The 27056-nt window shown below is 40.8% G+C and overlaps 1 protein-coding gene across 1 annotated transcript in view; it reads left to right on the top strand.

The window, feature by feature from the left end:
* Positions 1 to 27056, top strand: part of LOC126747340 (uncharacterized) — a 79247-nt gene that overhangs the window by 26094 nt on the left and 26097 nt on the right. Inside the window, exon 4 of the mRNA XM_050455899.1 lies at positions 23730 to 23911. Within this exon, the coding sequence (XP_050311856.1) occupies positions 23730 to 23911 (182 nt within the window). The remainder of the gene's footprint in view (positions 1 to 23729; positions 23912 to 27056) is intronic.

The raw sequence follows: 27056 nt of genomic DNA, 5'->3' as shown, positions 1-27056 counted from the left end.
GAGCTATCGGGAAAATTCCAACGGTTTTGTCTTAGTTTCGTCGTTCTGAATCCAACGAGACCATCCGCAAGGTCGTAGCTCTTTTAATAGCTGAGATATGGCGTTTTTGATGCCCATTTTTGGCCTCAAAACGGACGTCGAAAACGACTTTTTCAGGATTTTCAAAGTGCTCTCATTCCCTTAGTTCTGCTCGGATCCTGTTATAACCCGGTGTTTTCGTAATCTAGGAGACCCAAATAAGACGCTGGTATACTTAGTTTGATTTCGACAAAAATCAATTTTTGGTGAAAAAATTCGATACGGGGGGGTATACCCGAAAAATGAAAAATTCCAAACTTTGAAGGTCGATATCTCGGCTTCTATGGGAGCTATCGGGAAAATTCCAACGGTTTTGTCTTAGTTTCGTCGTTCTGAATCCAACGAGACCATCCGCAAGGTCGTAGCTATTTTAATAGCTGAGATATGGCATTTTTGATGCCCATTTTTGGCCTCAAAAACGGACGTCGAAAACGACTTTTTCAGGATTTTCAAAGTGCTCTCATTCCCTTAGTTCTGCTCGGATCCTGTTATAACCCGGTGTTTTCGTAATCTAGGTGACCCAAATAAGACGCTGGTATACTTAGTTTGATTTCGAAAAAAATCAATTTTTGGTGAAAAAATTCGATACGGGGGGGTATACCCGAAAAATGAAAAATTCCAAACTATGAAGGTCGATATCTCGGCTTCTATGGGAGCTATCGGGAAAATTCCAACGGTTTTGTCTTAGTTTCGTCGTTCTGAATCCAACGAGACCATCCGCAAGGTCGTAGCTCTTTTATTAGCTGAGATATGGCATTTTTGATGCCAATTTTTGGCCTCAAAAACAGACGTCGAAAACGACTTTTTCAGGATTTACAAAGTGCTCTCATATCCTTAGTTCTGCTCGGATCCTGTTATAACCCGGTGTTTTCGTAATCTAGGAGACCAAAATAAGACGCTGGTATACTTAGTTTGATTTCGACAAAAATCAATTTTTGGTGAAAAAATTCGATACGGGGGGGTATACCCGAAAAATGAAAAATTCCAAACTTTGAAGGTCGATATCTCGGCTTCTATGGGAGCTATCGGGAAAATTCCAACGGTTTTGTCTTAGTTTCGTCGTTCTGAATCCAACGAGACCATCCGCAAGGTCGTAGCTATTTTAATAGCTGAGATATGGCATTTTTGATGCCCATTTTTGGCCTCAAAAACGGACGTCGAAAACGACTTTTTCAGGATTTTCAAAGTGCTCTCATTCCCTTAGTTCTGCTCGGATCCTGTTATAACCCGGTGTTTTCGTAATCTAGGTGACCCAAATAAGACGCTGGTATACTTAGTTTGATTTCGAAAAAAATCAATTTTTGGTGAAAAAATTCGATACGGGGGGGTATACCCGAAAAATGAAAAATTCCAAACTATGAAGGTCGATATCTCGGCTTCTATGGGAGCTATCGGGAAAATTCCAACGGTTTTGTCTTAGTTTCGTCGTTCTGAATCCAACGAGACCATCCGCAAGGTCGTAGCTCTTTTATTAGCTGAGATATGGCATTTTTGATGCCAATTTTTGGCCTCAAAAACAGACGTCGAAAACGACTTTTTCAGGATTTACAAAGTGCTCTCATATCCTTAGTTCTGCTCGGATCCTGTTATAACCCGGTGTTTTCGTAATGTAGGTGACCCAAATAAGACGCTGGTATACTTAGTTTGATTTCGACAAAAATCAATTTTTGGTGAAAAAATTCGATACGGGGGGGTATACCCGAAAAATGAAAAATTTCAAACTTTGAAGGTTCTTCGGCTTCTATAAAAGCTATCGGAAAAATTCCAACGGTTTTGTCTTAGTTTCGTTTTTCTAAATCCAACGACACCATCCGCAAGGTCGTAGCTCTTTTAATAGCTGAGATATGGCATTTTTGATGCCCATTTTTGGCCTCAAAAACAGACGTCGAAAGCGACATTTTCAGGATATTCAAAGTGCTCTCATTCCCTTAGTTCTGCTCGGATCCTGTAATAACCCGGTGTTTTTGTAATCTAAGAGACCCAAATAACACGCTGGTATACTTAGTCTGATTTCGACAAAAATCAATTTTTGGTGAAAAAATTCGATACGGGGGGGTATACCCGAAAAATGAAAAATTTCAAACTTTGAAGGTCGATATCTCGGCTTCTATAAAAGCTATCGAAAAAATTCCAACGGTTTTGTCTTAGTTTCGTTTTTCTAAATCCAACGAGACCATCCGCAAGGTCGTAGCTCTTTTAATTGCTGAGATATGACATTTTTGATGCCCATTTTTGGCCTCAAAAACGGACGTCGAAAACGGCTTTTTCAGGATATTCAAAGTGCTCTCATTCCCTTAGTTCTGCTCGGATCCTGTTATAACCCGGTGTTTTCGTAATCTAGGAGACCCAAATAAGACGCTGGTATACTTAGTTTGATTTCAACAAAAATCAATTTTTGGTGAAAAAATTCGATACGGGGGGGTATACCAAAAAATGAAAAATTCCAAACTTTGAAGGCCGATATCTCGGCTTCTATGGGAGCTATCGGGAAAATTCCAACGGTTTTGTCTTAGTTTCGTCGTTCTGAATCCAACGAGACCATCCGCAAGGTCGTAGCTCTTTTAATAGCTGAGATATGGCATTTTTGATCCCATTTTTGGCCTTAAAAACGGACGTCGAAAACGACTTTTTCAGGATATTCAAAGTGCTCTCATTCCCTTAGTTCTGCTCGAATCCTGTTATAACCCGGTGTTTTCGTAATCTAGGAGACCCAAATAAGACGCTGGTATACTTAGTTTGATTTCGACAAAAATCAATTTTTGGTGAAAAAATTCGATACGGGGGGTATACCCGAAAAATGAAAAATTTCAAACTTTGAAGGTTCTTCGGCTTCTATAAAAGCTATCGGAAAAATTCCAACGGTTTTGTCTTAGTTTCGTTTTTCTAAATCCAACGACACCATCCGCAAGGTCGTAGCTCTTTTAATAGCTGAGATATGGCATTTTTGATGCCCATTTTTGGCCTCAAAAACAGACGTCGAAAGCGACATTTTCAGGATATTCAAAGTGCTCTCATTCCCTTAGTTCTGCTTGGATCCTGTTATAACCCGGTGTTTTCGTAATCTAAGAGACCCAAATAACACGCTGGTATACTTAGTTTGATTTCGACAAAAATCATTTTTTGGTGAAAAAATTCGATACGGGGGGGTATACCCGAAAAATGAAAAATTCCAAACTTTGAAGGTCGATATCTCGGCTTCTATGGGAGCTATCAGGAAAATTCCAACGGTTTTGTCTTAGTTTCGTCGTTCTGAATCCAACGAGACCATCCGCAAGGTCGTAGCTCTTTTAATAGCTGAGATATGGCATTTTTGATGCCCATTTTTGGCCTCAAAAACGGACGTCGAAAACGGCTTTTTCAGGATATTCAAAGTGCTCTCATTCCCTTAGTTCTGCTCGGATCCTGTTATAACCCGGTGTTTTCGTAATCTAGGAGACCCAAATAAGACGCTGGTATACTTAGTTTGATTTCGACAAAAATCATTTTTTGGTGAAAAAATTCGATACGGGGGGGTATACCCGAAAAATGAAAAATTCCAAACTTTGAAGGTCGATATCTCGGCTTCTATAAAAGCTATCGGAAAAATTCCAACGGTTTTGTCTTGGTTTCGTTTTTCTAAATCCAACGACACCATCCGCAAGGTCGTAGCTCTTTTAATAGCTGAGATATGGCATTTTTGATGCCCATTTTTGGCCTCAAAAACAGACGTCGAAAGCGACATTTTCAGGATATTCAAAGTGCTCTCATTCCCTTAGTTCTGCTCGGATCCTGTAATAACCCGGTGTTTTCGTAATCTAGGAGACCCAAATAAGACGCTGGTATACTTAGTTTGATTTCGACAAAAATCAATTTTTGGTGAAAAAATTCGATACGGGGGGGTATACACGAAAAATGAAAAATTCCAAACTTTGAAGGTCGACATCTCGGCTTCTATGGGAGCTATCGGGAAAATTCCAACGGTTTGGTCTTAGTTTCGTCGTTCTGAATCCAACGAGACCATCCGCAAGGTCGTAGCTCTTTTAATTGCTGAGATATGGCATTTTTGATGCCCATTTTTGGCGTCAAAAACGGACGTCGAAAACGACTTTTTTAGGATATTCAAAGTGCTCTCATTCCATTAGTTCTGCTCGGATCCTGTTATAACCCGGTGTTTTCGTAATCTAGGAGACCCAAATAAGACGCTGGTATACTTAGTTTGATTTCGACAAAAATCAATTTTTGGTGAAAAAATTCGATACGGGGGGGTATACCCGAAAAATGAAAAATTCCAAACTTTGAAGGTCGATATCTCGGCTTCTATGGGAGCTATCGGGAAAATTCCAACGGTTTTGTCTTAGTTTCGTCGTTCTGAATCCAACGAGACCATCCGCAAGGTCGTAGCTCGTTTAATAGCTGAGATATGGCATTTTTGATGCCCATTTTTGGCCTCAAAAACGGACGTCGAAAACGGCTTTTTCAGGATATTCAAAGTGCTCTCATTCCCTTAGTTCTGCTCGGATCCTGTTATAACCCGGTGTTTTCGTAATCTAGGAGACCCAAATAAGACGCTGGTATACTTAGTTTGATTTCGAAAAAAATTAATTTTTGGTGAAAAAATTCGATACGGGGGGGTATACCCGAAAAATGAAAAATTCCAAACTTTGAAGGTCGATATCTCGGCTTCTATGGGAGCTATCGGGAAAATTCCAACGGTTTTGTCTTAGTTTCGTCGTTCTGAATCCAACGAGACCATCCGCAAGGTCGTAGCTCTTTTAATTGCTGAGATATGGCATTTTTGATGCCCATTTTTGGCCTCAAAAACGGACGTCGAAAACGACTTTTTCAGGATATTCGAAGTGCTCTCATTCCATTAGTTCTGCTCGGATCCTGTTATAACCCGGTGTTTTCGTAATCTAGGAGACCCAAATAAGACGCTGGTATACTTAGTTTGATTTCGACAAAAATCAATTTTTGGTGAAAAAATTCGATACGGGGGGGTATACCCGAAAAATGAAAAATTTCAAACTTTGAATGTCGATATCTCGGCTTCTATAAAAGCTATCGGAAAAATTCCAACGGTTTTGTCTTAGTTTCGTTTTTCTAAATCCAACGACACCATCCGCAAGGTCGTAGCTCTTTTAATAGCTGAGATATGGCATTTTTGATGCCCATTTTTGGCCTCAAAAACAGACGTCGAAAGCGACATTTTCAGGATATTCAAAGTGCTCTCATTCCCTTAGTTCTGCTCGGATCCTGTAATAACCCGGTGTTTTCGTAATCTAGGAGACCCAAATAAGACGCTGGTATACTTAGTTTGATTTCGACAAAAATCAATTTTTGGTGAAAAAATTCGATACGGGGGGGTATACCCGAAAAATCAAAAATTTCAAACTTTGAAGGTCGATATCTCGGCTTCTATGGGAGCTATCGGGAAAATTCCAACGGTTTTGTCTTAGTTTCGTCGTTCTGAATCCAACGAGACCATCCGCAAGGTCGTAGCTCTTTTAGTAGCTGAGATATGGCATTTTTGATGCCCATTTTTGGCCTCAAAAACGGACGTCGAAAACGGCTTTTTCAGGATATTCAAAGTGCTCTCATTCCCTTAGTTCTGCTCGGATCCTGTTATAACCCGGTGTTTTTGTAATCTAAGAGACCCAAATAACACGCTGGTATACTTAGTCTGATTTCGACAAAAATCAATTTTTGGTGAAAAAATTCGATACGGGGGGGTATACCCGAAAAATGAAAAATTTCAAACTTTGAAGGTCGATATCTCGGCTTCTATAAAAGCTATCGAAAAAATTCCAACGGTTTTGTCTTAGTTTCGTTTTTCTAAATCCAACGACACCATCCGCAAGGTCGTAGCTCTTTTAATTGCTGAGATATGGCATTTTTGATGCCCATTTTTGGCCTCAAAAACAGACGTCGAAAGCGACATTTTCAGGATATTCAAAGTGCTCTCATTCCCTTAGTTCTGCTTGGATCCTGTTATAACCCGGTGTTTTCGTAATCTAAGAGACCCAAATAACACGCTGGTATACTTAGTTTGATTTCGACAAAAATCAATTTTTGGTGAAAAAATTCGATACGGGGGGGTATACCCGAAAAATGAAAAATTCCAAACTTTGAAGGTCGATATCTCGGCTTCTATGGGAGCTATCGGGAAAATTCCAACGGTTTTGTCTTAGTTTCGTCGTTCTGAATCGAACGAGACCATCCGCAAGGTCGTAGCTCTTTTAATTGCTGAGATATGGCATTTTTGATGCCCATTTTTGGCCTCAAAAACAGACGTCGAAAGCGACATTTTCAGGATATTCAAAGTGCTCTCATTCCCTTAGTTCTGCTCGGATCCTGTAATAACCCGGTGTTTTCGTAATCTAGGAGACCCAAATAAGACGCTGGTATACTTAGTTTGATTTCGACAAAAATCAATTTTTGGTGAAAAAATTCGATACGGGGGGGTATACCCGAAAAATGAAAAATTTCAAACTTTGAAGGTCGATATCTCGGCTTCTATAAAAGCTATCGGAAAAATTCCAACGGTTTTGTCTTAGTTTCGTTTTTCTAAATCCAACGACACCATCCGCAAGGTCGTAGCTCTTTTAATAGCTGAGATATGGCATTTTTGATGCCCATTTTTGGCCTCAAAAACGGACGTCGAAAACGACTTTTTCAGGATATTCAAAGTGCTCTCATTCCCTTAGTTCTGCTCGGATCCTGTTATAACCCGGTGTTTTCGTAATCTAAGAGACCCAAATAACACGCTGGTATACTTAGTTTGATTTCGACAAAAATCAATTTTTGGTAAAAAAATTCGATACGGGGGGGTATACCCGAAAAATGAAAAATTCCAAACTTTGAAGGTCGATATCTCGGCTTCTATGGGAGCTATCAGGAAAATTCCAACGGTTTTGTCTTAGTTTCGTCGTTCTGAATCCAACGAGACCATCCGCAAGGTCGTAGCTCTTTTAATAGCTGAGATATGGCATTTTTGATGCCCATTTTTGGCCTCAAAAACGGACGTCGAAAACGGCTTTTTCAGGATATTCAAAGTGCTCTCATTCCCTTAGTTCTGCTCGGATCCTGTTATAACCCGGTGTTTTCGTAATCTAGGAGACCCAAATAAGACGCTGGTATACTTAGTTTGATTTCGACAAAAATTATTTTTTGGTGAAAAAATTCGATACGGGGGGGTATACCCGAAAAATGAAAAATTCCAAACTTTGAAGGTCGATATCTCGGCTTCTATGGGAGCTATCGGGAAAATTCCAACGGTTTTGTCTTAGTTTCGTCGTTTTGAATCCAACGAGACCATCCGCAAGGTCGTAGCTCTTTTAATAGCTGAGATATGGCATTTTTGATGCCAATTTTTGGCCTCAAAAACGGACGTCGAAAACGACTTTTTCAGGATATTCAAAGTGCTCTCATTCCCTTAGTTCTGCTCGGATCCTGTTATAACCCGGTGTTTTCGTAATCTAGGAGACCCAAATAAGACGCTGGTATACTTAGTTTGATTTCGAAAAAAAATCAATTTTTGGTGAAAAAATTCGATACGGGGGGGTATACCCGAAAAATGAAAAATTTTAAACTTTGAAGGTCGATATCTCGGCTTCTATAAAAGCTATCGGAAAAATTCCAACGGTTTTGTCTTAGTTTCGTTTTTCTAAATCCAACGACACCATCCGCAAGGTCGTAGCTCTTTTAATAGCTGAGATATGGCATTTTTGATGCCAATTTTTGGCCTCAAAAACGGACGTCGAAAACGACTTTTTCAGGATATTCAAAGTGCTCTCATTCCCTTAGTTCTGCTCGGATCCTGTTATAACCCGGTGTTTTCGTAATCTAAGGGACCCAAATAACACGCTGGTGTACTTAGTTTGATTTCGACAAAAATCAATTTTTGGTAAAAAAAATCGATACGGGGGGGTATACCCGAAAAATGAAAAATTCCAAACTTTGAAGGTCGATATCTCGGCTTCTATGGGAGCTATCAGGAAAATTCCAACGGTTTTGTCTTAGTTTCGTCGTTCTGAATCCAACGAGACCATCCGCAAGGTCGTAGCTCTTTTAATAGCTGAGATATGGCATTTTTGATGCCCATTTTTGGCCTCAAAAACGGACGTCGAAAACGGCTTTTTCAGGATATTCAAAGTGCTCTCATTCCCTTAGTTCTGCTCGGATCCTGTTATAACCCGGTGTTTTCGTAATCTAGGAGACCCAAATAAGACGCTGGTATACTTAGTTTGATTTCGACAAAAATCATTTTTTGGTGAAAAAATTCGATACGGGGGGGTATACCCGAAAAATGAAAAATTCCAAACTTTGAAGGTCGATATCTCGGCTTCTATAAAAGCTATCGGAAAAATTCCAACGGTTTTGTCTTGGTTTCGTTTTTCTAAATCCAACGACACCATCCGCAAGGTCGTAGCTCTTTTAATAGCTGAGATATGGCATTTTTGATGCCCATTTTTGGCCTCAAAAACAGACGTCGAAAGCGACATTTTCAGGATATTCAAAGTGCTCTCATTCCCTTAGTTCTGCTTGGATCCTGTTATAACCCGGTGTTTTCGTAATCTAAGAGGCCCAAATAACACGCTGGTATACTTAGTTTGATTTCGACAAAAATCAATTTTTGGTGAAAAAATTCGATACGGGGGAGTATACCCGAAAAATGAAAAATCCCAAACTTTGAAGGTCGATATCTCGGCTTCTATGGGAGCTATCGGGAAAATTCCAACGGTTTTGTTTTAGTTTCGTCGTTCTGAATCCAACGAGACCATCCGCAAAGTCGTACCTCTTTTAATAGCTGAGATATGGCATTTTTGATGCCCATTTTATGCCTCAAAAACGGACGTCGAAAACGACTTTTTCAGGATATTCAAAGTGCTCTCATTCCCTTAGTTCTGCTCGGATCCTGTTATAACCCGGTGTTTTCGTAATCTAGGTGACCCAAATAAGACGCTGGTATACTTAGTTTGATTTCGACAAAAATCAATTTTTGGTGAAAAAATTCGATACGGGGGGGTATACCCGAAAAATGAAAAATCCCAAACTTTGAAGGTCGATATCTCGGCTTCTATGGGAGCTATCGGGAAAATTCCAACGGTTTTGTCTTAGTTTCGTCTTTCTGAATTCAACGAGACCATCCGCAAGGTCGTAGCTCTTTTAATTGCTGAGATATGGCATTTTTGATGCCCATTTTTGGCCTCAAAAACAGACGTCGAAAGCGACATTTTCAGGATATTCAAAGTGCTCTCATTCCCTTAGTTCTGCTCGGATCCTGTAATAACCCGGTGTTTTCGTAATCTAGGAGACCCAAATAAGACGCTGGTATACTTAGTTTGATTTCGACAAAAATCAATTTTTGGTGAAAAAATTCGATACGGGGGGGTATACCCGAAAAATGAAAAATTCCAAACTTTGAAGGTCGATATCTCGGCTTCTATGGGAGCTATCGGGAAAATTCCAACGGTTTTGTCTTAGTTTCGTCGTTCTGAATCCAACGAGACCATCCGCAAGGTCGTAGCTCTTTTAATTGCTGAGATATGACATTTTTGATGCCCATTTTTGGCCTCAAAAACGGACGTCGAAAACGGCTTTTTCAGGATATTCAAAGTGCTCTCATTCCCTTAGTTCTGCTCGGATCCTGTTATAACCCGGTGTTTTCGTAATCTAGGAGACCCAAATAAGACGCTGGTATACTTAGTTTGATTTCAACAAAAATCAATTTTTGGTGAAAAAATTCGATACGGGGGGGTATACCAAAAAATGAAAAATTCCAAACTTTGAAGGCCGATATCTCGGCTTCTATGGGAGCTATCGGGAAAATTCCAACGGTTTTGTCTTAGTTTCGTCGTTCTGAATCCAACGAGACCATCCGCAAGGTCGTAGCTCTTTTAATAGCTGAGATATGGCATTTTTGATCCCATTTTTGGCCTTAAAAACGGACGTCGAAAACGACTTTTTCAGGATATTCAAAGTGCTCTCATTCCCTTAGTTCTGCTCGAATCCTGTTATAACCCGGTGTTTTCGTAATCTAGGAGACCCAAATAAGACGCTGGTATACTTAGTTTGATTTCGACAAAAATCAATTTTTGGTGAAAAAATTCGATACGGGGGGGTATACCCGAAAAATGAAAAATTTCAAACTTTGAAGGTTCTTCGGCTTCTATAAAAGCTATCGGAAAAATTCCAACGGTTTTGTCTTAGTTTCGTTTTTCTAAATCCAACGACACCATCCGCAAGGTCGTAGCTCTTTTAATAGCTGAGATATGGCATTTTTGATGCCCATTTTTGGCCTCAAAAACAGACGTCGAAAGCGACATTTTCAGGATATTCAAAGTGCTCTCATTCCCTTAGTTCTGCTTGGATCCTGTTATAACCCGGTGTTTTCGTAATCTAAGAGACCCAAATAACACGCTGGTATACTTAGTTTGATTTCGACAAAAATCATTTTTTGGTGAAAAAATTCGATACGGGGGGGTATACCCGAAAAATGAAAAATTCCAAACTTTGAAGGTCGATATCTCGGCTTCTATGGGAGCTATCAGGAAAATTCCAACGGTTTTGTCTTAGTTTCGTCGTTCTGAATCCAACGAGACCATCCGCAAGGTCGTAGCTCTTTTAATAGCTGAGATATGGCATTTTTGATGCCCATTTTTGGCCTCAAAAACGGACGTCGAAAACGGCTTTTTCAGGATATTCAAAGTGCTCTCATTCCCTTAGTTCTGCTCGGATCCTGTTATAACCCGGTGTTTTCGTAATCTAGGAGACCCAAATAAGACGCTGGTATACTTAGTTTGATTTCGACAAAAATCATTTTTTGGTGAAAAAATTCGATACGGGGGGGTATACCCGAAAAATGAAAAATTCCAAACTTTGAAGGTCGATATCTCGGCTTCTATAAAAGCTATCGGAAAAATTCCAACGGTTTTGTCTTGGTTTCGTTTTTCTAAATCCAACGACACCATCCGCAAGGTCGTAGCTCTTTTAATAGCTGAGATATGGCATTTTTGATGCCCATTTTTGGCCTCAAAAACAGACGTCGAAAGCGACATTTTCAGGATATTCAAAGTGCTCTCATTCCCTTAGTTCTGCTCGGATCCTGTAATAACCCGGTGTTTTCGTAATCTAGGAGACCCAAATAAGACGCTGGTATACTTAGTTTGATTTCGACAAAAATCAATTTTTGGTGAAAAAATTCGATACGGGGGGGTATACACGAAAAATGAAAAATTCCAAACTTTGAAGGTCGACATCTCGGCTTCTATGGGAGCTATCGGGAAAATTCCAACGGTTTGGTCTTAGTTTCGTCGTTCTGAATCCAACGAGACCATCCGCAAGGTCGTAGCTCTTTTAATTGCTGAGATATGGCATTTTTGATGCCCATTTTTGGCGTCAAAAACGGACGTCGAAAACGACTTTTTTAGGATATTCAAAGTGCTCTCATTCCATTAGTTCTGCTCGGATCCTGTTATAACCCGGTGTTTTCGTAATCTAGGAGACCCAAATAAGACGCTGGTATACTTAGTTTGATTTCGACAAAAATCAATTTTTGGTGAAAAAATTCGATACGGGGGGGTATACCCGAAAAATGAAAAATTCCAAACTTTGAAGGTCGATATCTCGGCTTCTATGGGAGCTATCGGGAAAATTCCAACGGTTTTGTCTTAGTTTCGTCGTTCTGAATCCAACGAGACCATCCGCAAGGTCGTAGCTCGTTTAATAGCTGAGATATGGCATTTTTGATGCCCATTTTTGGCCTCAAAAACGGACGTCGAAAACGGCTTTTTCAGGATATTCAAAGTGCTCTCATTCCCTTAGTTCTGCTCGGATCCTGTTATAACCCGGTGTTTTCGTAATCTAGGAGACCCAAATAAGACGCTGGTATACTTAGTTTGATTTCGAAAAAAATTAATTTTTGGTGAAAAAATTCGATACGGGGGGGTATACCCGAAAAATGAAAAATTCCAAACTTTGAAGGTCGATATCTCGGCTTCTATGGGAGCTATCGGGAAAATTCCAACGGTTTTGTCTTAGTTTCGTCGTTCTGAATCCAACGAGACCATCCGCAAGGTCGTAGCTCTTTTAATTGCTGAGATATGGCATTTTTGATGCCCATTTTTGGCCTCAAAAACGGACGTCGAAAACGACTTTTTCAGGATATTCGAAGTGCTCTCATTCCATTAGTTCTGCTCGGATCCTGTTATAACCCGGTGTTTTCGTAATCTAGGAGACCCAAATAAGACGCTGGTATACTTAGTTTGATTTCGACAAAAATCAATTTTTGGTGAAAAAATTCGATACGGGGGGGTATACCCGAAAAATGAAAAATTCCAAACTTTGAAGGTCGATATCTCGGCTTTTATGGGAGCTATCGGGAAAATTCCAACGGTTTTGTCTTAGTTTCGTCGTTCTGAATCCAACGAGACCATCCGCAAGGTCGTAGCTCTTTTAATAGCTGAGATATGGCATTTTTGATGCCCATTTTTGGCCTCAAAAACGGACGTCGAAAACGGCTTTTTCAGGATATTCAAAGTGCTCTCATTCCCTTAGTTCTGCTCGGATCCTGTAATAACCCGGTGTTTTCGTAATCTAGGAGACCCAAATAAGACGCTGGTATACTTAGTTTGATTTCGACAAAAATCAATTTTTGGTGAAAAAATTCGATACGGGGGGGTATACCCGAAAAATGAAAAATTCCAAACTTTGAAGGTCGATATCTCGGCTTCTATGGGAGCTATCGGGAAAATTCCAACGGTTTTGTCTTAGTTTCGTCGTTCTGAATCCAACGAGACCATCCGCAAGGTCGTAGCTCTTTTAATAGCTGAGATATGGCATTTTTGATGCCCATTTTTGGCCTCAAAAACGGACGTCGAAAACGACTTTTTCAGGATATTCAAAGTGCTCTCATTCCCTTAGTTCTGCTCGGATCCTGTTATAACCCGGTGTTTTCGTAATCTAGGAGACCCAAATAAGACGCTGGTATACTTAGTTTGATTTCGACAAAAATCAATTTTTGGTGAAAAAATTCGATACGGGGGGGTATACCCGAAAAATGAAAAATTTCAAACTTTGAATGTCGATATCTCGGCTTCTATAAAAGCTATCGGAAAAATTCCAACGGTTTTGTCTTAGTTTCGTTTTTCTAAATCCAACGACACCATCCGCAAGGTCGTAGCTCTTTTAATAGCTGAGATATGGCATTTTTGATGCCCATTTTTGGCCTCAAAAACAGACGTCGAAAGCGACATTTTCAGGATATTCAAAGTGCTCTCATTCCCTTAGTTCTGCTCGGATCCTGTAATAACCCGGTGTTTTCGTAATCTAGGAGACCCAAATAAGACGCTGGTATACTTAGTTTGATTTCGACAAAAATCAATTTTTGGTGAAAAAATTCGATACGGGGGGGTATACCCGAAAAATCAAAAATTTCAAACTTTGAAGGTCGATATCTCGGCTTCTATGGGAGCTATCGGGAAAATTCCAACGGTTTTGTCTTAGTTTCGTCGTTCTGAATCCAACGAGACCATCCGCAAGGTCGTAGCTCTTTTAGTAGCTGAGATATGGCATTTTTGATGCCCATTTTTGGCCTCAAAAACGGACGTCGAAAACGGCTTTTTCAGGATATTCAAAGTGCTCTCATTCCCTTAGTTCTGCTCGGATCCTGTTATAACCCGGTGTTTTTGTAATCTAAGAGACCCAAATAACACGCTGGTATACTTAGTCTGATTTCGACAAAAATCAATTTTTGGTGAAAAAATTCGATACGGGGGGGTATACCCGAAAAATGAAAAATTTCAAACTTTGAAGGTCGATATCTCGGCTTCTATAAAAGCTATCGAAAAAATTCCAACGGTTTTGTCTTAGTTTCGTTTTTCTAAATCCAACGACACCATCCGCAAGGTCGTAGCTCTTTTAATTGCTGAGATATGGCATTTTTGATGCCCATTTTTGGCCTCAAAAACAGACGTCGAAAGCGACATTTTCAGGATATTCAAAGTGCTCTCATTCCCTTAGTTCTGCTTGGATCCTGTTATAACCCGGTGTTTTCGTAATCTAAGAGACCCAAATAACACGCTGGTATACTTAGTTTGATTTCGACAAAAATCAATTTTTGGTGAAAAAATTCGATACGGGGGGGTATACCCGAAAAATGAAAAATTCCAAACTTTGAAGGTCGATATCTCGGCTTCTATGGGAGCTATCGGGAAAATTCCAACGGTTTTGTCTTAGTTTCGTCGTTCTGAATCGAACGAGACCATCCGCAAGGTCGTAGCTCTTTTAATTGCTGAGATATGGCATTTTTGATGCCCATTTTTGGCCTCAAAAACAGACGTCGAAAGCGACATTTTCAGGATATTCAAAGTGCTCTCATTCCCTTAGTTCTGCTCGGATCCTGTAATAACCCGGTGTTTTCGTAATCTAGGAGACCCAAATAAGACGCTGGTATACTTAGTTTGATTTCGACAAAAATCAATTTTTGGTGAAAAAATTCGATACGGGGGGGTATACCCGAAAAATGAAAAATTTCAAACTTTGAAGGTCGATATCTCGGCTTCTATAAAAGCTATCGGAAAAATTCCAACGGTTTTGTCTTAGTTTCGTTTTTCTAAATCCAACGACACCATCCGCAAGGTCGTAGCTCTTTTAATAGCTGAGATATGGCATTTTTGATGCCCATTTTTGGCCTCAAAAACGGACGTCGAAAACGACTTTTTCAGGATATTCAAAGTGCTCTCATTCCCTTAGTTCTGCTCGGATCCTGTTATAACCCGGTGTTTTCGTAATCTAAGAGACCCAAATAACACGCTGGTATACTTAGTTTGATTTCGACAAAAATCAATTTTTGGTAAAAAAATTCGATACGGGGGGGTATACCCGAAAAATGAAAAATTCCAAACTTTGAAGGTCGATATCTCGGCTTCTATGGGAGCTATCAGGAAAATTCCAACGGTTTTGTCTTAGTTTCGTCGTTCTGAATCCAACGAGACCATCCGCAAGGTCGTAGCTCTTTTAATAGCTGAGATATGGCATTTTTGATGCCCATTTTTGGCCTCAAAAACGGACGTCGAAAACGGCTTTTTCAGGATATTCAAAGTGCTCTCATTCCCTTAGTTCTGCTCGGATCCTGTTATAACCCGGTGTTTTCGTAATCTAGGAGACCCAAATAAGACGCTGGTATACTTAGTTTGATTTCGACAAAAATTATTTTTTGGTGAAAAAATTCGATACGGGGGGGTATACCCGAAAAATGAAAAATTCCAAACTTTGAAGGTCGATATCTCGGCTTCTATGGGAGCTATCGGGAAAATTCCAACGGTTTTGTCTTAGTTTCGTCGTTTTGAATCCAACGAGACCATCCGCAAGGTCGTAGCTCTTTTAATAGCTGAGATATGGCATTTTTGATGCCAATTTTTGGCCTCAAAAACGGACGTCGAAAACGACTTTTTCAGGATATTCAAAGTGCTCTCATTCCCTTAGTTCTGCTCGGATCCTGTTATAACCCGGTGTTTTCGTAATCTAGGAGACCCAAATAAGACGCTGGTATACTTAGTTTGATTTCGAAAAAAAATCAATTTTTGGTGAAAAAATTCGATACGGGGGGGTATACCCGAAAAATGAAAAATTTTAAACTTTGAAGGTCGATATCTCGGCTTCTATAAAAGCTATCGGAAAAATTCCAACGGTTTTGTCTTAGTTTCGTTTTTCTAAATCCAACGACACCATCCGCAAGGTCGTAGCTCTTTTAATAGCTGAGATATGGCATTTTTGATGCCAATTTTTGGCCTCAAAAACGGACGTCGAAAACGACTTTTTCAGGATATTCAAAGTGCTCTCATTCCCTTAGTTCTGCTCGGATCCTGTTATAACCCGGTGTTTTCGTAATCTAAGGGACCCAAATAACACGCTGGTGTACTTAGTTTGATTTCGACAAAAATCAATTTTTGGTAAAAAAAATCGATACGGGGGGGTATACCCGAAAAATGAAAAATTCCAAACTTTGAAGGTCGATATCTCGGCTTCTATGGGAGCTATCAGGAAAATTCCAACGGTTTTGTCTTAGTTTCGTCGTTCTGAATCCAACGAGACCATCCGCAAGGTCGTAGCTCTTTTAATAGCTGAGATATGGCATTTTTGATGCCCATTTTTGGCCTCAAAAACGGACGTCGAAAACGGCTTTTTCAGGATATTCAAAGTGCTCTCATTCCCTTAGTTCTGCTCGGATCCTGTTATAACCCGGTGTTTTCGTAATCTAGGAGACCCAAATAAGACGCTGGTATACTTAGTTTGATTTCGACAAAAATCATTTTTTGGTGAAAAAATTCGATACGGGGGGGTATACCCGAAAAATGAAAAATTCCAAACTTTGAAGGTCGATATCTCGGCTTCTATAAAAGCTATCGGAAAAATTCCAACGGTTTTGTCTTGGTTTCGTTTTTCTAAATCCAACGACACCATCCGCAAGGTCGTAGCTCTTTTAATAGCTGAGATATGGCATTTTTGATGCCCATTTTTGGCCTCAAAAACAGACGTCGAAAGCGACATTTTCAGGATATTCAAAGTGCTCTCATTCCCTTAGTTCTGCTTGGATCCTGTTATAACCCGGTGTTTTCGTAATCTAAGAGGCCCAAATAACACGCTGGTATACTTAGTTTGATTTCGACAAAAATCAATTTTTGGTGAAAAAATTCGATACGGGGGAGTATACCCGAAAAATGAAAAATCCCAAACTTTGAAGGTCGATATCTCGGCTTCTATGGGAGCTATCGGGAAAATTCCAACGGTTTTGTTTTAGTTTCGTCGTTCTGAATCCAACGAGACCATCCGCAAAGTCGTACCTCTTTTAATAGCTGAGATATGGCATTTTTGATGCCCATTTTATGCCTCAAAAACGGACGTCGAAAACGACTTTTTCAGGATATTCAAAGTGCTCTCATTCCCTTAGTTCTGCTCGGATCCTGTTATAACCCGGTGTTTTCGTAATCTAGGTGACCCAAATAAGACGCTGGTATACTTAGTTTGATTTCGACAAAAATCAATTTTTGGTGAAAAAATTCGATACGGGGGGGTATACCCGAAAAATGAAAAATCCCAAACTTTGAAGGTCGATATCTCGGCTTCTATGGGAGCTATCGGGAAAATTCCAACGGTTTTGTCTTAGTTTCGTCTTTCTGAATTCAACGAGACCATCCGCAAGGTTGTAGCTCTTTTAATAGCTGAGATATGGCATTTTTGATGCCCATTTTTGGCCTCAAAAACGGACGTCGAAAGCGACTTTTTCAGGATTTTCAAAGTGCTCTCATTCCATTAGTTCTGCTCGGATCCTGTTATAACCCGAAGTTTTCGTAATCTAGGAGACCCAAATAAGACGCTGGTATACTTAGTTTGATTTCGACAAAAATCAATTTTTGGTGAAAAAATTCGATACGGGGGGGTATACCCGAAAAATGAAAAATCCCAAACTTTGAAGGACGATATCTCGGCTTCTATGGGAGCTATCGGGAAAATTCCAACGGTTTTGTTTTAGTTTCGTCGTTCTGAATCCAACGAGACCATCCGCAAGGTCGTAGCTCTTTTAATAGCTGAGATATGGCATTTTTGATGCCCATTTTTGGCCTCAAAAACGGACGTCGAAAACGACTTTTTCAGGATATTCAAAGTGCTCTCATTCCCTTAGTTCTGCTCGGATCCTGTTATAACCCGGTGTTTTCGTAATCTAGGTGACCCAAATAAGACGCTGGTATACTTAGTTTGATTTCGACAAAAATCAATTTTTGGTGAAAAAATTCGATACGGGGGGGTATACCCGAAAAATGAAAAATCCCAAACTTTGAAGGTCGATATCTCGGCTTCTATGGGAGCTATCGGGAAAATTCCAACGGTTTTGTCTTAGTTTCGTCTTTCTGAATTCAACGAGACCATCCGCAAGGTTGTAGCTCTTTTAATAGCTGAGATATGGCATTTTTGATGCCCATTTTTGGCCTCAAAAACGGACGTCGAAAGCGACTTTTTCAGGATTTTCAAAGTGCTCTCATTCCATTAGTTCTGCTCGGATCCTGTTATAACCCGAAGTTTTCGTAATCTAGGAGACCCAAATAAGACGCTGGTATACTTAGTTTGATTTCGACAAAAATCAATTTTTGGTGAAAAAATTCGATACGGGGGGGTATACCCGAAAAATGAAAAATCCCAAACTTTGAAGGTCGATATCTCGGCTTCTATGGGAGCTATCGGGAAAATTCCAACGGTTTTGTTTTAGTTTCGTCGTTCTGAATCCAACGAGACCATCCGCAAGGTCGTAGCTCTTTTAATAGCTGAGATATGGCATTTTTGATGCCCATTTTTGGCCTCAAAAACGGACGTCGAAAACGACTTTTTCAGGATTTTCAAAGTGCTCTCATTCCCTTAGTTCTGCTCGGATCCTGTTATAACCCGGTGTTTTCGTAATCTAGGAGACCCAAATAAGACGCTGGTATACTTAGTTTGATTTCGACAAAAATCAATTTTTGGTGAAAAAATTCGATACGGGGGGGTATACCCGAAAAATGAAAAATCCCAAATTTTGAAGGTCGATATCTCGGCTTCTATGGGAGCTATCGGGAAAATTCCAACGGTTTTGTTTTAGTTTCGTCGTTTTGAATCCAACGAGACCATCCGCAAGGTCGTACCTCTTTTAATAGCTGAGATATGGCATTTTTGATGCCCATTTTTGGCCTTAAAAACGGACGTCGAAAACGACTTTTTCAGGATATTTAAAGTGCTCTCATTCCCTTAGTTCTGCTCGGATCCTGTTATAACCCGGTGTTTTTGTAATCTAGGAGACCCAAATAAGACGCTGGTATACTTAGTTTGATTTCGACAAAATCAATTTTTGGTGAAAAAATTCAATACGGGGGGGTATACCCGAAAAATGAAAAATTCCAAACTTTGAAGGTCGATATCTCGGCTTCTATGGGAGCTATCGGGAAAATTCCAACGGTTTTGTCTTAGTTTTGTCGTTCTGAATCCAACGAGACCATCCGCAAGGTCGTAGCTCTTTTAATAGCTGAGATATGGCATTTTTGATGCCCATTTTTGGCCTCAAAAACGGACGTCGAAGGCGACTTTTTCAGGATTTTCAAAGTGCTCTCATTCCATTAGTTCTGCTCGGATCCTGTTATAACCCGGTGTTTTCGTAATCTAGGAGACCCAAATAAGACGCTGGTATACTTAGTTTGATTTCGACAAAAATCAATTTTTGGTGAAAAAATTCGATACGGGGGGGTATACCCGAAAAATGAAAAATCCCAAACTTTGAAGGTCGATATCTCGGCTTCTATGGGAGCTATCGGGAAAATTCCAACGGTTTTGTCTTAGTTTCGTCTTTCTGAATTCAACGAGACCATCCGCAAGGTTGTAGCTCTTTTAATAGCTGAGATATGGCATTTTTGATGCCCATTTTTGGCCTCAAAAACGGACGTCGAAAGCGACTTTTTCAGGATTTTTAAAGTGCTCTCATTCCATTAGTTCTGCTCGGATCCTGTTATAACCCGGTGTTTTCGTAATCTAGGAGACCCAAATAAGACGCTGGTATACTTAGTTTGATTTCGATAAAAATCAATTTTTGGTGAAAAAATTCGATACGGGGGGGTATACCCGAAAAATGAAAAATCCCAAACTTTGAAGGTCGATATCTCGGCTTCTATGGGAGCTATCGGGAAAATTCCAACGGTTTTGTTTTAGTTTCGTCGTTCTGAATCCAACGAGACCATCCGCAAGGTCGTAGCTCTTTTAATAGCTGAGATATGGCATTTTTGATGCCCATTTTTGGCCTCAAAAACGGACGTCGAAAACGACTTTTTCAGGATTTTCAAAGTGCTCTCATTCCCTTAGTTCTGCTCGGATCCTGTTATAACCCGGTGTTTTCGTAATCTAGGAGACCCAAATAAGACGCTGGTATACTTAGTTTGATTTCGACAAAAATCAATTTTTGGTGAAAAAATTCGATACGGGGGGGTATACCCGAAAAATGAAAAATCCCAAACTTTGAAGGTCGATATCTCGGCTTCTATGGGAGCTATCGGGAAAATTCCAACGGTTTTGTTTTAGTTTCGTCGTTTTGAATCCAACGAGACCATCCGCAAGGTCGTACCTCTTTTAATAGCTGAGATATGGCATTTTTGATGCCCATTTTTGGCCTTAAAAACGGACGTCGAAAACGACTTTTTCAGGATATTTAAAGTGCTCTCATTCCCTTAGTTCTGCTCGGATCCTGTTATAACCCGGTGTTTTTGTAATCTAGGAGACCCAAATAAGACGCTGGTATACTTAGTTTGATTTCGACAAAATCAATTTTTGGTGAAAAAATTCAATACGGGGGGGTATACCCGAAAAATGAAAAATTCCAAACTTTGAAGGTCGATATCTCGGCTTCTATGGGAGCTATCGGGAAAATTCCAACGGTTTTGTCTTAGTTTTGTCGTTCTGAATCCAACGAGACCATCCGCAAGGTCGTAGCTCTTTTAATAGCTGAGATATGGCATTTTTGATGCCCATTTTTGGCCTCAAAAACGGACGTCGAAGGCGACTTTTTCAGGATTTTCAAAGTGCTCTCATTCCATTAGTTCTGCTCGGATCCTGTTATAACCCGGTGTTTTCGTAATCTAGGAGACCCAAATAAGACGCTGGTATACTTAGTTTGATTTCGACAAAAATCAATTTTTGGTGAAATAATTCGATACGGGGGGGTATACCCGAAAAATGAAAAATCCCAAACTTTGAAGGTCGATATCTCGGCTTCTATGGGAGCTATCGGGAAAATTCCAACGGTTTTGTCTTATTTTCGTCGTTCTGAATCCAACGAGACCATCCGCAAGGTCGTAGCTCTTTTAATAGCTGAGATATGGCATTTTTGATGCCCATTTTTGGCCTCAAAAACGGACGTCGAAAACGACTTTTTCAGGATTTTCAAAGTGCTCTCATTCCCTTAGTTCTGCTCGGATCCTGTTATAACCCGGTGTTTTCGTAATCTAGGAGACCCAAATAAGACGCTGGTATACTTAGTTTGATTTCGACAAAAATCAATTTTTGGTGAAAAAATTCGATACGGGGGGGTATACCCAAAAAATGAAAAATTCTAAACTTTGAAGGTCGATATCTCGGCTTCTATGGGAGCTATCGGGAAAATTCCAACGGTTTTGTCTTAGTTTCGTCTTTCTGAATTCAACGAGACCATCCGCAAGGTCGTAGCTTTTTTAATAGCTGAGATATGGCATTTTTGATGCCCATTTTTGGCCTCAAAAACGGACGTCGAAAACGACTTTTTCAGGAAAATCAAAGTGCTCTCATTCCCTTAGTTCTGCTCGGATCCTGTTATAACCCGCTGTTTTCGTAATCTAGGAGACCCAAATAAGACGCTGGTATACTTAGTTTGATTTCGACAAAAATCAATTTTTGGTGAAAAAATTCGATACGGGGGGGTATACCCAAAAAATGAAAAATTCTAAACTTTGAAGGTCGATATCTCGGCTTCTATGGGAGCTATCGGGAAAATTCCAACGGTTTTGTCTTAGTTTCGTCGTTCTGAATCCAACGAGACCATCCGCAAGGTTGTAGCTCTTTTAATAGCTGAGATATGGCATTTTTGATGCCCATTTTTGGCCTTAAAAACGGACGTCGAAAACGACTTTTTCAGGATTTTCAAAGTGCTCTCATTCCCTTAGTTCTGCTCGGATCCTGTTATAACCCGGTGTTTTCGTAATCTAGGTGACCCAAATAAGACGCTGGTATACTTAGTTTGATTTCGACAAAAATCAATTTTTGGTGAAAAAATTCGATACGGGGGGGTATACCCGAAAAATGAAAAATTCCAAACTTTGAAGGTCGATATCTCGGCTTCTATGGGAGCTATCGGGAAAATTCCAACGGTTTTGTTTTAGTTTCGTCGTTTTGAATCCAACGAGACCATCCGCAAGGTCGTACCTCTTTTAATAGCTGAGATATGGCATTTTTGATGCCCATTTTTGGCCTTAAAAACGGACTTCGAAAACGACTTTTTCAGGATATTCAAAGTGCTCTCATTCCCTTAGTTCTGCTCGGATCCTGTAATAACCCGGTGTTTTCGTAATCTAGGAGACCCAAATAAGACGCTGGTATACTTAGTTTGATTTCGACAAAAATAAATTTTTGGTGAAAAAATTCGATACGGGGGGGTATACCCGAAAAATGAAAAATTCCAAACTTTGAAGGTCGATATCTCGGCTTCTATGGGAGCTATCGGGAAAATTCCAGCGGTTTTGTTTTAGTTTCGTCGTTCTGAATACAACGAGACAATCCGCAAGGTCGTAGCTCTTTTAATAGCTGAGATATGGCATTTTTGATGCCCATTTTTGGCCTCAAAAACGGACGTCGAAAACGACTTTTTCAAGACTTTCAAAGTGCTCTCATTCCCTTATTTCTGCTCGGATCCTGTTATAACCCGGTGTTTTCGTAATCTAGGCAGAATGGTTGGCATTCTGCAACTCAAATAATGAAGTGCGCTGAAAATAAAGATTTATAGATACGTTTCTTGATTAAGAGATTCTTTAATAAAGCATGGTCCAATAATACCTACACGGTAAGATATGGCGCACCTAACGTTGAAAATATTGCCTCTTGCCATGGATTACAAATTTTGCCATTTCATTGAACCAAAATCGACAATTTCTACAAAATTATCTCTGCCGTCTATGGAAATCATAATCACGTAAGAAATGTATAAATTCAAGGTGATCCAGGACGTAACCGATGTGTGAAATGAGGTAGAATAAGAGAAAACTGACTTTTTACCTGTCTGAAAAGTGGGTTGTCATGCCAGGTTCCTTTAGCTGAAAGATAATGTGCTTATGATCGGACATTGTGACCTCCAGAGCAAAAAACAGATTTGCAGTGTTTGCTGAACAGTTCGTAAGATCGATGACAGTATAGACTCTATTGCAGTAGAAGGTGGAGAAAACGCCCTGGTTAAGTAATTCTAGACTGTTTGAGCACAAGAGGTCTTTTTGCTTGTGGGATTTTTGCTTCTACATACCCAAAGGCAGGGTGACGCAGTAACTTAATCTTTATAATATATGAGCATTGCACTAAGGCACTATTATGATTTATCCAAATCTGACCTAAGAATTCGTTGAAAAATAGGCAACATTCAAGTAAATGACCCTTTTTAATTGCGAAGTCAAAGCACCAATGTCACTAGGTGAACAAGAATAGCAGAGACATGATGGGCAAATCTGTCTCACGCCTTTCATATATTGCAGTGCTAGCACATGATGACTCCTGACGTAACAATAATGTGTTTCCGCCTTTAGACTGTCCTATACCAGGTTCAAAGATCGTTCAACAGGTTTATTGTCCACTTTCCTTATTGTGCCTAGCCTACAGCTCCTTTACTATTTCGCAGTTTCTTTTCTAGGCAATAAGGCCGATAATTAGTACAATAAGGCACGCAGAGCGATACGAGCCGTGACGTCACTTGTTAGTAACCCCGTAGTTTTCCTTAAACAAACATTTAACTGACTTGTTTTTCAAACTTTGCCATGGATTTGCAAAACGTGTACGGTTGCCGAGAGGCCACTGGATTTTAATGAAATTATTGTCTATTAGTTTTAATAGGTATAAGACAAGTATGTTCTAATTTGTTTATTAACTTTTAGCTATCAGGTTTAAAAAATCGAGGCAGTCTTACAGCGCCCTGGTTCTAGGAGTGGTTGTCCTCCTAACCTCAGTAATCGACTTGGTGTTGTTCAGTTTACTGGCCAGAGATTATTCGACTTGCCCTTTTAGTCTTAGCAGCACCTCCGAAGTTACCACTACTGATGCCTCTACAACCATTCAGGTAAATTTCCTTTAAAATATTAAAATTTTGCACCCTACATTATCACAGGTCTCAGTTTCTAAAACAAACTTTGCCAGAAAATCAATATTAGGATTTACCGGACCATTCTCTGGCCTCAACCCTCACAACTCCCTTGTACAGGGATGTTATTCCTCCCAGATTTTCCCTTCCAGCCAACCAATCCTGCGAAAGCCAATTCGAAAGTGGGAGGTGGTGGGAGATGCCTCCTCTGCTCCCAAGGACTGTGGGAGGTATCGACGAAATAGGTAGATGCACTGTAGTTAAGAAGTGTGGTTTATTGAGTGAAACTTCAGCATGTCTGCTTTTCTAATAAAATCCTCCGCATATGGTTTCTTTCTGCTTAGCTTAGCTAAGTGAGACATGTACCCATCCAAAGTTATAGTCGAATCGGAAGAGTAGGACAATTGTTCAACGTTGGAAAACCGGTAAGTCATTTGTTGCATAGTCGTGAGAGGTCTTTGGTTGGAAGTTCAGCTTGGCAGCCGTCACTTTAATGGTGAGAATCTAGAAAAAAAAATAGGAGAAGAAAATAAAATAAGAAAGGAAGAACAAGAACCTGGATATTTTAAAAATGGAACTGCATTAAAGTGGTTAGTACTCTTGTGAATAGTGATTAAGTGACCTAAAAGAAAAGAGATGTTGGTGAAAAAGATGGAAATGAGAAACTAAACACCTCCCACATTTGGTTCGCACCTAGTGTGAAAAATTGGGTGTTAAGTCATGTTTTAACTAACGGATTTTTTCCTTTCGCTTCTACTACTGACGTGCACCTACGCTCATCTATTGCAGTAAATGGTTTCTGCTCTGATTAATTTCTCAGGCGGCTCCACCTATGATAGATATGTTATGAAGTTTCCTCCCCTGTACCGCATTTGGGATAGAGTAGGCTTTCTCTTATACCAAGAAGGTGTAGATGCCTGTTGAGCCTATTGTGCCCAGTCAGGATTCCCACCAATTCTTTGATACTCTGTTGGGTCTTTGTTAGCAGTCGCCTTGCTTTAGAGCCGTCATGGTCTGGTATCATTTCCTTGGCCTGTCTACATCCTTCTGTCCTTCTCCAATTCTTCCTTGTTTTTTCCCAGGCCCAATTATTAAGTGCCTGGGAGATTTGTTTTTTGCTAAGACCAAGACATGGTTCGGGGCCTACGAAGGGGTCACTGGCCCGCTCATTGCCCTCGAAACCCTGGTGTCCTGGGACCCACCTCAGTCTCACTTCTCTGTTTGCTGCAAGCCTTTCCAATGTGTCTCTGCATTCCTGGACTAGCGCTGAGCTGGTCCTGGGTTTCTTAATCGCCTTGAGGGCAGCTTGACTATCAGAGTAGATGCAAATCCTCTCGTTACCTTCCAATGCCTCTCGTTTGTTCGCTACTTCGAGTATAGCAAACACCTCCGCTTGGAAAACTGTGCTCCCCAGCTGAACTTCAAACCAAAGACACCTCATGACTTTACGGTGACTTACCGATTTTCCAAGGTTGAACAGTTTTTCTACTCTGTGGAATCGACTACGACTTTCTATGTGTGAGCCTTGGCCTGTCTCATACCAGGGGACTCAGTCCATCTTCGGTGTACCAGTTTTTTCAGGACTTTTATGCACTCTAGTATCAGCTTGGAGCTTACCTTTGCGGCCGTGATAGCCTTAATGGTAGCTCTGCTGTCCGAGCATATTGATACGACTGTATTGCGGTGTCCGCAGCTTAGGATTATCTGTCCGCATTTTAATACAGCGAATACTTCGGCCTAGAAGACAGTGGCGTGCTCCCCCAGCCAGTATGCCCTACTGGTATGTGAGATCCCACCACAAAGCCCTGATCCAGCTCGCCCAATTGCCGAAAGCCCGACTGCAGGCCCATAGCGCGTAGGTGGCCATGCACATGCAGTGGTTTGTTGACCAGGATGCTTTCCTTAAGATATCGATCAATCAGCCTCTCCATCGCCTTCAGCGTAAAGCTGGTAAGGCTGACAGGTCGGTACGATTTGGGATCTGGAAAATCGCTTTTTCCGGGTTTCGGAATGAAGACGACTTTCACTTGACGCCATAACTTTGGGACGTAGCCCTGAGCAAGGGACGACCTGAATAGTCTGGCTATGTGTGGGGTTAGTACTTCTAACCCGTTTTGCAAAATGCATGGATATAATCCATCCATGCCCGGAGATTTGAAGAGGGGGAATGTCTTCATTGCCCATTTCACCCTCTCGTAGTTAAATATTCTTCTAGCAGTCTCGAACTCTAAGCGAATCGGAGCCCGAGAACAGCTCGGAGGATCGCGAGATGAGTTGGGGTCTGGGAAGTGAGTGCGCTGCATGACCTTCAGTGACTCCCGCTCATTGGTAGTAAAGCCATCTGGAAGTGACAGCGACCCCAATTTACTTCCAGGTTCCTTGGACAGTACTTTGCACAGTCGTGCTGCGGAGAGTGTGTTTTCAACGTCATCGCATTACCGCCTCCAGCACTGTCTTTTGGAGTCCCTGAGTGTCTTTTTGTATTCCCTTTGAGCTGCGTGGAATGCATCCCAGTCAGTGGCAAGCCTAGTGCGGTTTCTGTAGGCTGGGGTATCGCACCGAGCCTGCTTCTTTAATTCAAAAAGAATGTGCCTGTGGTCCGACATTGTGACCTCAAGGGACACTCTTCATGAGCTGAAAAGGTTCACAGTATTGGGTTGGGTTGGGTTAGGTATAGGATAGTAAGGTCAATATTTGACTGACCCCTATTGCTGTAGAAATTTGGGACACTGCCTCGGTTAAGTAGTTCTAGGCCATTTGAGCACAGGAAGTCAACCAGGGAGCGGGCCCTTGGGTTCTCATCTCCGCATCCCCAAAGGCCGTGATGTGAATTCGAATCGCAGCCCATGAAAAGCGGGAGACCCAAGTCTTTACAGTATTTGACCACCGCAGTGACGGCCGGAGGGGGGGGGGTGATTCAATTTCGATGGGAAAGTAGGCAGAGCAGACTACCAGAGCCTTTCCCGTGTCCATTGACAGTTTGACGGCTACTAGGTCCCTTGTACAGAGTTAGTTTTAACAGAGCCCTGGCAAGTCCAGAGCTCCTGTAATAAGGCGACGTCGATATGGAGCTCAGTGAGCCTTTAGCACCGAATAGCGGTGGATGCTCTTCCATGCTGTAGAT

Source organism: Anthonomus grandis, chromosome 19, assembly GCF_022605725.1.
Source record: "Anthonomus grandis grandis chromosome 19, icAntGran1.3, whole genome shotgun sequence".
Classification (NCBI taxonomy): Eukaryota; Metazoa; Arthropoda; class Insecta; order Coleoptera; family Curculionidae; genus Anthonomus; species Anthonomus grandis.
The sequence above is the reverse complement of the archived record's forward strand: the minus strand, read 5'-3'. Positions and strand labels throughout refer to the sequence as shown.